A 14070-nucleotide genomic window follows, 5' to 3' on the forward strand; every position below is an offset into this window, starting at 1 on the left:
AACAGAGTTAACATTTCAAGTCCTTCATTCAAACTTACCTGAAACATTAACTCCATCCCCAAGTGCTAAATATTTCCAGCAATTTTTGTTTAATTCCAGGTTTTCAGCATGTACAATATTTTGAATTTGGCCTTAAGCTAGGCTCACTTTCACACCAAATAATAGTTTACTAGTAGGAATACAGCAAATAATTTTTAATGAAAATAAAGGGAACTGAGGTAGAACAAAGGAAGAAATTAAAACATCATAAATACAGAACTGGAATGAAAAGGGTAGCATATAGTTATACATGCTGTTACTTAAGTGAAATTGCTTTAAATTTGATCATTTGAAAAGGTATTTCAAAATAAATGAAGAAATAGAAATGCAATATATGCAGAACAAGGTACGAGACTGGACTGGAAAGCTCTCACACAGCCATTCATAAAGGGATACACATTTATGTTCTATGAGTTCGCATAAAAGCTAGGAATTTAATAAATCTGGAATTAAATGACGATTAGTCTTACTAACAGTAACCAAGAAACTATTGAAGTTAAAACAATTTGTCCCTCTACTATTCCTCAGGGAAGCAAATCTTTCATAATTCAAGTCTGGCCTGCATGTCTCCAGATCCACATCAAGGTGATCAATACCTAACTGCCCTCAAAAAAGTTCCACTTAGATAAAGCAAAATAACTGGGGACTGGACAGATTGCTGACAATGACTCAGACAATCTACCTTATTGTAGCTAGGCAGAAATAATGGAACTTTTGAAGTAGCGACATCACAAGTACCCAAACTAAAAACATGGGATAAGGAAGAGAAAATGAATTAAACCTCAAAATATAAGAAAATGAATAAACAAAATCATCGATTTGATTTGACAAATGCCCTGTTTTTATGCTGCAAGGTTCTGGAATTCCAGACAACATTTTCAAGGTAGTCAGTGCAAGTGGAAATAATATAAACCTACTCACCATTGGATTGGAATGTGCGGTTCTGAGTTACATGCTTCTAAACATAGCATCTTACAAAATGTTCATACACAAGTTAGAAAACTTGTAAAAAATTTTCATCTTGCACACATTCTTGAAAATTATGTAATTATTTACCTCAATAGAAAATAGCTAAATAAAAATGCAGAAACTATTTTAGGATAAGGTTAAAAAAACACGAAAATCAAGACAAATTAGACACAAATAAGCAACAGAATGAGCTAAAGACACTTCCTTTTTTGTGAACAAATATATACCATATATTCCCTAAAATCTATATAATGAAGATTAAAAAAAACTTCAGGCGCTGGAAATCTGAAATAATGACAGAAAATGCTGAAAATAACTCTGTGGGTCAAGAAACATCTGTGGAAAGAGAAACAGTGAATGTTTCAGGTCTGCAACCCCCTTTCGAGATTAAATTACATATTTTTGATACATTGAAAACAATTTTGATACAAATATAAATTAATCTATTTGTCAGCAATTTACCACACAATAGACCAGAATACGAACCTGAGGGACACGTTATTAAGGAACTTCAGGAAATAGTGCAATGTATCAATAGTTTTCTCAGGGAGCAAACAGGAAAGAAGAATTGTGGCAGAAATCTTCTCATCATTTTGCAGCTGTTGTGCTCTGAAGAAAGCTTCATGCAATTCCAGTGGAAGTACGGGCTCAGGCAGCTCCCGAAAAAATTGTTTAACCAAACCTGCCACATCACAGGGTGGCGACAGAGTAAGCCATTTTTCACCCTGATCCACTTTGGCCTAGAGAAACAAACATATTGCATTCACATTAGTAGTGTACACTCCAGACAGGGATGTCAATAGATATAAATGCAGAACAACCCTCATGATACCCTACCAAAATCATACAGCACAACCCCTCAGATTAGAGCAAACTTCTTAAACATGCGAAAAATTTTAAAAAGGCTGTGTTTGAAAATATTACATCCAGTGAAAGAACTAAATGCAAGCTTTAATTTCATCAGTTTATTACTTCCTTTGACAGCAAGACTGACCGGTATTAATATGATTTGAAAAATGTGAAAAAAGTTAATCACTTATCAAAATTAATCTATCCATTTTAAATATTGTCTACCAAAATAAATGCACCTGACATTCAATTAGCAGGCTATATTTTTACAAAAAAAAAGCTTGGAGTTTAACAAAGGAAAATTCATTACTCTTTAAAAAGCAACAAGTAGAACTAAATGCAAGAAAAGGAGGAAACATAAAAAAGTGTAAAGACAAGTGTCATCTCCTCAGTTTCAACCTGATGGGGGGAGAGAGGTATACAAAAATTGGGCATTCAAAGTGAAGGTGAGGCAGATGGGACAGCAAATTAAATGTTGACAAAATGGTGGATTGCACATGTGGTGTCCAGGATATAGGTGGGAAGGAACCAGCCAAATAGGATCAGGTCAAAGTATGAAGATACAAGTTCAGTGGAGCTACAGCAGGCAGAAATAATGGACATACCAGGACAGTTCAGTTTATAGATCTTGGGTAGGAAATAAAAGTGGGAAGTGTGGGTTTGAGGCAGTATCAAGTGCAAGGCTCAGGAGAGATCCGTGATGGCATGTGAGAAAGTGGCCTGGTGTACATTGGTGGGGTCATAGCCCAGGGGAATGAGGTGGTGTCCAAGTGCTGCCACCTGGCCTCTGCAAGGTAGAAATCAGTCCATCAGACTACAACAGCTTCACCCTTGTCTGCAGGTTTGTTGACTAGATTGCGATTGATACAAAACAAGTAGTGTTGAACATTCAGACAGGATGTGGCAGAAGTGGGTGAGGGGAGTGGAGAACATGAAACAATTGATGTTGTGACAGCAAGATGCCTTTTACATAACTTAAGTAACTAAGTAAATATCCCAATGTGCTTGATAGTTGCCTTAATTTTGACTCTGGGTGGTATAAGGAGATATTAGAATTTTAACTCTAAATAGGCAGGTTGAGGGGTGGGGGTGGATAAATTCAAAGACAAAACTCCAGAGTTTGCCTTAAAATCCAAAGTACAGCAAACAATGGAGCAAAGTTGACTTGCAAAGACAACTTCAAGAGGTCATAATTTTTAGAAAGTAGGAATCTCAAGGGTAAAGGGAATGTAGAATTTTATGTGGCAGGGATCAATGGTGGTGGAAGAACATTAAAATGAGGATGAAGATGTTAAAAATTTGAAGTTCTCCATAACAAACCAGTACCAGATGAAGTAATAATTTACATGATAACCAATCAAATTATATTCAGAATCAACAAATGAGCAGAATGAGTTCGCTCTACAACACTACAAACTATTGTGACATCTGGATTCTTTGGATATTCCATTGAGAATAATAGAAAAATGTGCCACGAAGGTAGCATTTGTGGTGCCAACAATCCACTTCTATGAAGCAATGAGGAAAGTGAAACTATCCTCATGTCACAGTAATAGAGACTCAGGGTTAACAACAGAAATTAAGTATTGCTCAGTACCTTTAAAATTTTAAGACGAGTCACAGATCCTGATTTTCTGAAGAGTCCTTCTGTGTGAATGTGCTTTTCTAAGTAGCTGCAGGCATCAACAAGAAACCTAAAAGTGCAGATCATGAACAAAATGTCAGTTAGATGTTGGTTAATAATTTAATTATTTCTAATCTATTAAAATAATGTACGGTTAGCTCTGGCTTAACATTTAAATGAGCTACAACCAGTGTGAAAGTGGTGTAACAGAACAATTTTCACTGAAAGGTTACCATTAGGAGACTATGATTAAAATATTATGTATCAGGTTCAGTTCGAGACTTGATATCTGATGTTATATATTTTACAATATTTATTTCAAAAATAGTCAACCAGACCAATTAGTTGTTTGTGAATTAATACTATCACCTTGGAAGCAAGTGTAGGAGGGATGAATAGCAAGTTTGCAAGCAAAACAAAAATCAGTGATGCCGTAAATAGTCAAGAAGATAGGCTACAACTGGGAAGTTGAACAGAGCAAGTAAATTTAATCCTGGTAAGTGCAAGGTGCATTTGGGAAAAGTGAAATAGGGGTAGGACATGCACAGTAAACAAATAGGCATTGAAGAATGCTGATAAACAAAGAGACTGAGGGGTCCAAGTGCATTGTTCCTTGAAAATAGCAATAAAAGTCAAAAGGCCAGTGAAGGAATATGACACATTTACCTTCATTAGCTCGGTATAAAATACAAGATAGGGTATCATGTGGGAGATCAGGGAAACTCCTAGCAAGTGGGAAGTGTGCCCAGCTACAGCTCTTGACTGGCTGCATTAAAGAACTGGAGTTGGACGTACTTAGGACCATCCAGGACGTTGAGATAAACATGATTGGAGAATTTCACTGAAGTGGTCACACCTAAGGTGCAGGCAGTAGGTTGTTAGGTGAAAGACAAAAGGAATAACCAGACAACATAGGGTTCCCCTGAGTCATTCCCTTTAGTTAACAGGTATATTCTCTTGGTGGAGGTGGGGGGGGGGGGGGGGGAGAGAGGAGGGGGTGGAATTGACATTTTTGGGCATAGCAACAGCAGGCAAGCCAGCAGTGTGGCTTGCTCTGAGGCTCAGCAGGGAAGGGCATGTTAGCAGTGATGGGGGGGAGACAGTAGATTTAGACGGTGTGTTGCTTTCCATGTGCCAGGGTCAAGAACATCTTGGAAGTCATGGTGCATGTTAGAAAGAAGGATGTCCTGTGCATTGAATATAGGGAATTAGAAGAGGCTGAAAAGCAGAGCCACAAGGGTAATAATCTCTAGATTACTCCCAATATTACATGCGAATGTGGACAGGAATAGAAAGATAAAACGATAAATGAGCGGCTGAGGAGCTGGTGCAGAATGTACGGTTTAAATGTGTTTATTTTCATGTAAGAAGTATTAAGGGTAAGGGAGGTGAACTTAGAGGATGAATCAATATATGGAACTATGATACTGTGGACATTATAGAGATGCTTTAGTAGATAGAGAGGGAAGTAAAAGAGGGTGATGAGTCATACTGCTAATTAGTGATACTATCACAGCTAACTTAGAAAGGACATAGTGGAGGGCCCATCAATTGCCTCTGTATGACTAGAACTCAAAGTAAGGTACAACCACATATGGAATCAGCTATTGGATATGAAAAATTGAATGAATAGATTGTTAGTTTGCAGATGACACAAAGATTGGTGACATTGAGGATAGTATAGAAAATTACTTAAGAATCAGCGGGATATAGATCAACTTCAGATATGGGTAGAAAGATGGCAGATGAAGTTTACTCTGGGCATATTTAAGGTGATGCACTTCAGGAAATCTAATGTAAATGGACTTGGGATCCAAGTTCATAGTTCTCTATAAATGGCCACACAGTTGATAGGGTGGTAAAGAAAGCGTATGGCATGCTTGTTTTTATTAGTAGAGGCACTGAGTTCAAGTGTTAGGAAATAATGCTACAGTTTTATAAAGCTGTAGTGAGGCCTCATCAGGAATATTCTATAGAAATCTCATCACCCCAGTACAGGAAGGATGCAGAGGTTTTGGAGAGTGTGCAGGTCTACTAGGTTGCTACCTGGATAACAGCGTTTGTGCTACAAGGAGAGGTTGGATAAACCAGAGCTGTTTTCCCTGGGAGTGACGGAGGCCTGACTGAAGTTCATAAAATAATGAACGGCAAAAACAGAATAGACAGCTGGTATTTTTGTCCCAGGGTCAACATGTTCAACACTAGGGAGCGAATATTTAAAGCAAAAGGGAAAATTCAAAATAGAAATGCGGGGCAAAATTTTTTTGAAAAAGAAGCAGTGTGTGGTGGATGCTTGGAACTGCTGCCAGGGATGGTAGGTGGAGGCAGATGTGATAAAAGCACTTAGGAGGCTCTTGGGTGCATGAATGTGTAGGCAGAAGTAATTAGTTTAATTAGGCATCATTAACTTAATTAGTTCAACACAACATCATGGGCCTGTTCCTGTGCTCTGCCTTTCTATGTTCAATGCAGCAGCTTTATAAAATACTGGTCACTATAGTAAAGGAATTTGCCACATGTACATTGAAACATAGTGAAACTTGTGGTTTTGCGTCAATGACACAAGATCTGACGATTATGTTGGGGCTGCCTGCGAGTGTCACCACGTTTCCAGTGCCAACATAGCATACCCAAAACTTAATAACCTTACTACATGTCTTTAGAATGCGACAGGAAACCAGAGCACCCAGAAAAAACTCATGCAGCCATGGGGAGAACACATGAATGCGTTACAGACAGCGGTAAGAATCTAACACCAACTGGTAATTGTAAGCACTAAAAAGTGACTGTGCTAACTGCTAGGCCACCGTGTCACTCCAAGGAAGGATGTGATTTTGCAGCAGAAGGTGCAGAGCGCTTCACTAGGATGTTGGAGGACTTTAGATTTACTGAGACTAGATAAGCCGGGGATTTTTTTCCCATGAAAGGAAGGAAGTTCAGGGGTGACATGATAAGACTATATGAAATTATAATTATAAATAGGATCAGAATCTTTTCTATGGTAGGTGTGTTAAAAACGAGCAGGCATAGGAGGTTTAAGGTGTAAGAGAGGAGATCAGCATGAAATTAGTGGAAGGGCCCATTTCTCTGCTGCACATCTTCATAATTCTCTATGACTCAACTGCACTTCGTACTGAACAAACCATTAAATCCTTAGGAATAAAAGCAACTTACTAAATCCATCCAAATGTATTTTACCTTTGTAACCAAAGAAAATATAGCTAAACATCTCCAATATACCACATTCAATTGAAAACTCATATGCTCTAGCAACTTATCATAGAAGTTATAAGCTAGCTTATATTAACAATGATTATTTATCAACTGTTTCAATTCTTGTACTCCAAGCAGGGCAATAGCTTGTGCCTTGCACTAAAAGTACTAGATCAACTCTCATTTGACTATTAAAGTTCCTCCAAGATTAACAGATCCTTCAGACAAATGTGGGCTACTCTCAGCTGCCAGCACACCCTTAGGCTGCATTGTTTGTTGAAGCAAACGACACATTTCACTCTATGTTTCAATGTACATGTGATAGATCAATGAATCTGAAAAAATCATGTTTTACTCACTCATATTTCAGTCATTGTTGCTCAATACACTGAATTATCCAAGTGAATAATGGGAAGCTAGGCTAAAATACCTTAAATACCTAGTAATTTAAATTAAAATTGATTTTTAAAGGCGTAGTCCAAAGCAGAAAAAGTTTGATCCAAAGTATCCTAGTTTACTGCTCTTCCAGTTTCAAACATCAAACAAAATCAAAAAAATTAATACTCTAAGCCTTTCAACAATGTGAAGAATCATTTAGACCTGACTACTTACTGAGGAATGCTGGCACGTTCAAGGAGAATGCATTGTGGAAGAGCATGCAGAGGGGTACCAAACACACCACTGTACGTTATTTTCTTGTCCTAAGTCCAAAACAAAAATAAACTGATTCCACAATTTGCTTCAAATTAAATATTACTGAATACCAAAATTCCCCAAGATAGCACGTATAATAAAAAAAACACATAACATACAAAATTATAACTCTGGTTAAATTCCAGGTGTATTCCTTTACACACTTGACAATGCATTTGATTTGCAAACTCCTAAGATTTTGAGCATAGTCTATGGAAAAAAAATTATGCGCTAGCCCATAGGACTTTAAGTTGCTTTACTTGACAAGTACAGTCGGCCCTCCTTATCCGCGAGTTCTGCATGCGCGAATTCAACCAACCACGAATCGGAAAAACCTGGAAGTGCTCTTCCAGCACTTGTTGTTCGAACACGTACAGACTTTTTTTTCTCATCATTCCCTAAACAATGCAGTATAACAACTATTTTACATAGCATTTACATTGTATTAGGTATTATAAATTATCTGGAGATGATTTAAAGTATACGGGAGGATGTGAGCAGGTTATCACGGGTTGGGATCGAAAAAAAATCAGAAGTTCTCTTACTCAGTAAGTGGGAACAGGTACATACGGTATTATTTAGCGTCAGTTAGTCAAACATTTGTCATAGTATATAGTATATATTTTACCTTTCTATGCATATAAGACACTTAAGAAACGTATGTTTCAGCACTGGGCTCGGGAACGGAAATTCCTGAGTTTGATCCAGTGACAGACCGTTTCCGAGCACACTCTCCATCCGTGCCGGGTTGATGTGGAGATTCAAAAACCCAAAACCCAATAACTAAACTACTGCGTTGCTTAGTAATAATTGTAGCTTTAATCGGGGCAGGGCTTTTCTCACTTTGTTCTTTAAAATTGTTCCGATCATTGACCAACTGTAGCCTAACGCTTTTCCAATGACTGATGGTGTTTCACCCCTTTCCGATCGCTTTATTATTTCCACTTTATTTTAAATTGCGATCGTGATTATTTTCGTGAACAGAAATACTGCTGATTCAGAGCTCCGCCGCTGAGTCCTAATGTCCACCACACTGAGAAAAGTTAAATAAGGTCCGGGGTTCCACTGGATCCTAAGGTCCACTGCATTTAGACAGGTTGAATAAGGCAGCGGTCCCCAACCACTGGGCTGCAAAGCATGTGCTACCGGGCCATGAGGAAACGATACGAGTCAGCTGCACCTTTCCTCATTCCCTGTCACGCACTGTTGAACTTGAACATACGGTTGCCAACTGTCCTGTATTTGCCGGGACATCCCATATATTGGGCTATATTGGTTTGTCCTGTATTTCCCCCGCTATGGTAGAACATTCCTATGAAACTTTTCGTGCCAAAATGGCATGAAGCGAAGAAGCAATTACCATTAATTTATATGGGAAAAATTTCTGAGCGTTCTCAGACCCAAAAAAACCTAACATATCATATCAAATAACACATAAAACCGAAAATAAATAACACTAACATACAGTAAAAGCAGGAATAATATAAATACACAGCCTATATAAAGTAGAAATAATGTATGTACACTATAGTTGGGAAGATGAAGGCAAAACCGATTTGTGGGAGGAAAAATTGGCACGTACGTGCATGCGCACATCACGCATGTGCACACAGGTGCCCGCGCAAGGCTTCATGGTTATGGTAGTCTTTCCTGAGGTAAAGTGTCCCGGGATTTGACTGCTACTTTTGTCCCTTATTTGGGAGTGAGAAAGTTGGCAACCCTAACTGTAAAAGACATGTTGACTTCTGGGGTTGACTATGGCGTGAGTCGGTGCATGTGAGTGTGGCTCACGATTTTTATTGAAAATCTACCTGTTTATCTTTGCTGTATGCTCAAGATAACTGAATATTTACCATTGTGAACAATGCGGGACATAGCTGGACATTGAAATGGCAAGTAGAATGTACCTTCGAAGTAAAACTGGGGAATAAGATAGCAAAGCCTCGAGCAAGAAGGCTGATGTTACAGTAATGGCGCCGTTGCACGCTGCTGGACCTGGACCCGGACCTGTGCTACCCGATGACTTGGAGAGGCTTCGTTTAGTGCTTATTATTGACATGACGCAAGTGGTGCATTCTGCCCTAAAAAGAGAACTTTGAAGATGCTTTATCACCAGTGAATGCTACCATGGAACAAATTATGTCTTCTTACGAGTCGCACGACGAACGCATTCGTGAGGTTGAAGACGGCCTGAATGATTACAGTGACCGACTGGTGAGCGCCGAAGCCGCCATTGCAGCGTTGCAGAGCGAAAACACATTTCTGAAGGGAAAGCTAGATGATCTCGAAAATCGGTCGCGGAGATCCAATTTGAGAGTGGTCGGTATTCCTGAAAATTTGGAAGGTTCAGACCCTGTTAAATCTATGACCGAGTTTTTTGACGAAGTGCTGGGGACAAATTTTTTCCCAAGGCCTCTTGTACTTTCACGTGCTCACCGAGTCGGATGTAACCCATCCGGTGTCTCTGAAGCCAAGCAAATGAGACCAAGAACGTTCCTGGTTTGCTTTCACTCCTTTCAAGATAAGCAACGCATCATCAATAGACGGAAGCAGGAGCTATATTTCCGCGGACACCGCGTGTTTTTTAATGAAGATTTTAGTGCGGAGCTGGGTAAAAAACAAGCAGCTTTCAAGGAGGTGAAATCCCTGCTTTACAAGAAAGGGGTCAGGTTTGACCTCTTGTATCCTGCCCAGCTCCAGGTCATGTATGAAGGTAAAAAGCATTATTTCGAAACACCAGAGGCGGCCAAAGAGCTTTACCATGCGCGCTGGGGAGGAGAAGAACGAGAAGAGCAATAACTTTATTTTTAGGTTATTCACGCAGCATTGAAGGTGCTTCATGCCAAGGCAAACTGTTAATTTTCACAATCCACTTCTTTGTTCATTTTTTCCAGTTTAATTTGTGGAACGCGATGGGGTTGAACTGCTATGCTGCCGAAACTGATTAACAAAAACTTTCAACCAGCAAAATGTAAATATCTGGGATTTGTATCTAGGGCGTTAAAGTTGCCTAGTGTTTTTTTTTTTGTCTTTAATGCTTAGCTTGACCTGTGTCATCTTTAGCCTATATGTTATATTAAATGTAGTATAAGTGATAGGATAAATTTTAAGGAGGGGAGCCACCCTATACTAGATTGAAAGTTGGGCTGTACGGAGAACGCCTTGGAAGTTTTTTGTTGGGTACTGCCTGCGATCATCCTCAATTGGGGAGGTAGATCTAGGTTTTGGGGGTTAATTGGGTTTTTTTGTTGTATGCGTAAAGGGGTGGGGGAAGTGTTTTGGGGGATTACCATGGCAGTTTATTCTTTTGTGTGTTACAGATTGATCAGACTTTCTTTTCATTGTGCGTTATTGTGTGCAATTTATGCCCTCGCACTGTTTTGGATTGTAAGCCCTGTGTGTCTTTTAATATGGTTAACGTGAGTGCTGCTGATGGAGGCCACCCTGTGAGGTTTATTTCTTGGAATGTAAAGGGGCTCAAATGGTCTGGTTAAAAGAGCTAAAGTTTTCTCTCATCTGAAACAATTAAAAGCAGATATACTATTTCTACAAGAGACAGATTTAAGAGTGGAGGACCATAATAGACTTCGTAAAGCATGGATTAGTCAGGTTTTTCATTCCAGATTTAATAGTAGGTCCGGGGGGGGTGGGGGGGGGTGGCAATATTAATCACCAAAAGAATGCAGTTCACACCATCTGATGTAATCAGTGATCCTAATGGTCGCTTTATTATAGTTTCTGGCTCTCTCTTTCAGATACCTTTTATTTTGGTAAATGTTTATGCCCCTAATTGGGACGATGTCCAATTCGCAAATAAGGTTTTATCATTAATACCTAACCTGAATACACATAAGCTAATCTTTTCCAGAGATTTGAACTGTGCTATTGACCCACTGCTTGATAGGTTTTGCCCTAGGGAAACATTTTCTGGTATGGCAAAGGCCTTCTCGATGTTTATGCAACAAAATGGTTATATGGATCCTTGGAGATTTTTGAATCCATCAGTTAGGCAATTCTCTTTCTTTCCTCATGTTCACCACTCCTATTCCAGGCTAGACTATTTCTTTATAGGTAACTCCTTGATACCAATGATTAGACAAATTGAATACACTGCTATAGTTATATCTGATCACTCGCCCATGAAACTGGACCTATGTTTTCCTTTAAACGTTAGAGAACGGCCTCTGTGGAGGCTTAACCCCCTTTTGCTTTCTAATGAGAAATTTTGTAGTTATACATCGGCTAACATTGACACATTCTTCGAGACTAACAAAACTGAGTCAGTATTGTACTCTTTACTTTGGGAAACTTTAAAAGCTTACTTGAGGGGTCAAATAATATCTTATACTTCACACGCCAATAAAGAGCGTAGGAAGGAAATGCAAGTGTTATTGCAATCTATTTTGGACCTGGATAGAAAATACTCTGAGGCACCCACTGTGGAATTATATAAAAGCTGGGTTGATTTGCAAGCAAAGTTTAGTCTTCTATCTACAAACCTATCAGAACAATTAATTCTTAAGACACGTGGCCTCTATTATGAATATGGTGACAAGGCGAGCCGTCTTATGGCTCATCAGTTGAAACGTCAAGCTGCATCACGACTTATTCGCCAGATAAGAGACACACACCAAAACTTGACAAGCAATCCAAAAGAGATTAATAACATCTTTGCAACTTTTTATTCCTCTCTGTATGCCTCAGAGTTCCCCTCAGATAAAACAAATATGGAACATTTTTTTTAAGATAATTTGGAAATACCAACTCTTGAACCAGAGGAGGTGGAGAACCTAGATCGGGCCCTTGGGCAGGATGAGATGAATAATGCCATTATGGCTATGCAGAGTGGCAAGTCCCCAGGTCCTGATGGTTATCCAATAGAATTTTATAAGAAATTTAAGGATGAGCTCATACCGGTCCTTCTAGAAGTGTTTCAGGAATCTTTGGAGAACAGCTCCTTATCCCCTTCCCTTTCACAGGCAGCTATTTCACTACTTCTTAAAAAGGACAAGGACCCGACTCAATGTGGATCATATCGCCCCATCTCACTTTTGAATGTAGATGTGAAAATTTTGGCTAAAGTGCTTGCATACCGTTTAGAATGTCCCCTTCCCAAGATAATTTCACACAATCAAACAGGTTTTATTAAAAATCGCTATTCTTTTTTTAATGTCCGTCGACTGGCTGATGTGGTTTATTCACCCAGTGATTCTCCAAGTCCGGAGGTTGTTATCTTTTTGGACGTGGAGAAGACATTTGATAGAGTGGAGTGGGTATACTTGTTTAGTGTTTTGGAGAAATTTGGATTTGGCAGAATATTTGTAGCTTGGCTTAAGCTATTATACCACTCGCCTTTAGCATGTATACAGACAAATTATTTTCGATCTGACTATTTCCCCATTAACATGTGGCACTCACCAAAGCTACCCATTGTCCCCTCTTCTTTTTGCAATTGCAATTGAGCCTCTTTCTATTACACTTAAGCCAACATTATTTCAAGGTGTTAGAAAAGGGGACATGGAACACCGTGTATCCCTATATGCTGATGACCTCTTACTTTATGTTAGCGACCCTGTAGGTAGTAGTCCTGCTATTGTGTCATTATTAGGTCAATTTGGAGCCTTCTCTGGCTATAAACTGAACTTTCAAAAAAGCAAATGCTTTCCCATTAATAACTTGGTCTTACAGATCCAACAGGAATCTTTGCCTTTTCCTTTGTCTCAAGATGGTTTTTTATACCTAGGAATACATATTACTCGCTCTTTTACATCTCTGTTTGAAGTTAACTACAGGCCTCAGGTTAGCCAAATGAAGACTGATTTCGAGAGATGGCACAGTTTACCCCTTACTATAGCTGGGAGAATTCAATCAGTGAAAATGACTAAATTTCTTTATTTCTTTCAGTGTTTGCCAGTTTTCTTATCTAAGTTATTTTTTAAATCAGTCGACCAAGCTATAATCTCCTTTATTTGGGAAAATAAGGTCCCAAGGGTTAATAAGCACACTCTCCAAAGAGGTCGTGACGTAGGTGGAATGGGTCTTCCCAGCTTTATTCATTATTACTGGGCATTGAACATTCAAAAAGTATTATTTTGGCTCCACCGGCCAGATATAGTCTGGTGCCTGCTTGAGTCACGGTCTTGCCACACCTTGTCTCTCCCAGCTTTGGTGTATTCTTCCTTACCATTGAAATCCTCTCAATTTACATCTAACCCAGTCGTGCTCTCCACCCTCAAAATTTTTAATCAATTTCGCCGCCACTATAAGTTCATATCAGCTTCAGTTTTGGGCCCCATTCATAAAAACCAATTATTTCCTCACTCCACATTTGATTCAGCTTTCAGACAATGGGGTTTGAACGGTCTTACATGCATTAAGGATTTGTATACTAATAACATATTTGATAGTTTTGATAACCTGCACGGTAAGTATGGCCTTCCGCATAATCATTTTTATTTATTTATTTATTTAAATACCTGCAGATTCGCCACTTTGTCAAGGAAAAATGTCCCTCTTTTCCTGATCTACCACCTACTATGTTATGGGAAAAGCTCACTCTTAGCTTTAACAATAAAGGGCTGATCTCTGAACTATACTCTCAGCTGATGTCTTTGGGAGTTCAAGATCTAAACAAAACTAAGAGTAGGTGGGAGGATGACCTCGGTATGGATCTGGCTGAGGAA

At 39.0% G+C, this 14070-nt stretch overlaps 1 protein-coding gene across 1 annotated transcript in view; it reads right to left on the reverse strand.

Moving 5' to 3' along the window:
• Positions 1-14070, reverse strand: part of LOC140201969 (rho GTPase-activating protein 11A-like) — a 62715-nt gene that overhangs the window by 40987 nt on the left and 7658 nt on the right. Inside the window, exons 2-4 of the mRNA XM_072266841.1 lie at positions 7307-7395; positions 3455-3551; positions 1495-1748 (exon numbers count right to left, since the gene is read on the reverse strand). Of these exons, the coding sequence (XP_072122942.1) occupies positions 1495-1748; positions 3455-3551; positions 7307-7395 (440 nt within the window). The remainder of the gene's footprint in view (positions 1-1494; positions 1749-3454; positions 3552-7306; positions 7396-14070) is intronic.

The sequence above is a fragment of the Mobula birostris genome, chromosome 1 (assembly GCF_030028105.1).
Source record: "Mobula birostris isolate sMobBir1 chromosome 1, sMobBir1.hap1, whole genome shotgun sequence".
NCBI lineage: Eukaryota > Metazoa > Chordata > Chondrichthyes > Myliobatiformes > Myliobatidae > Mobula > Mobula birostris.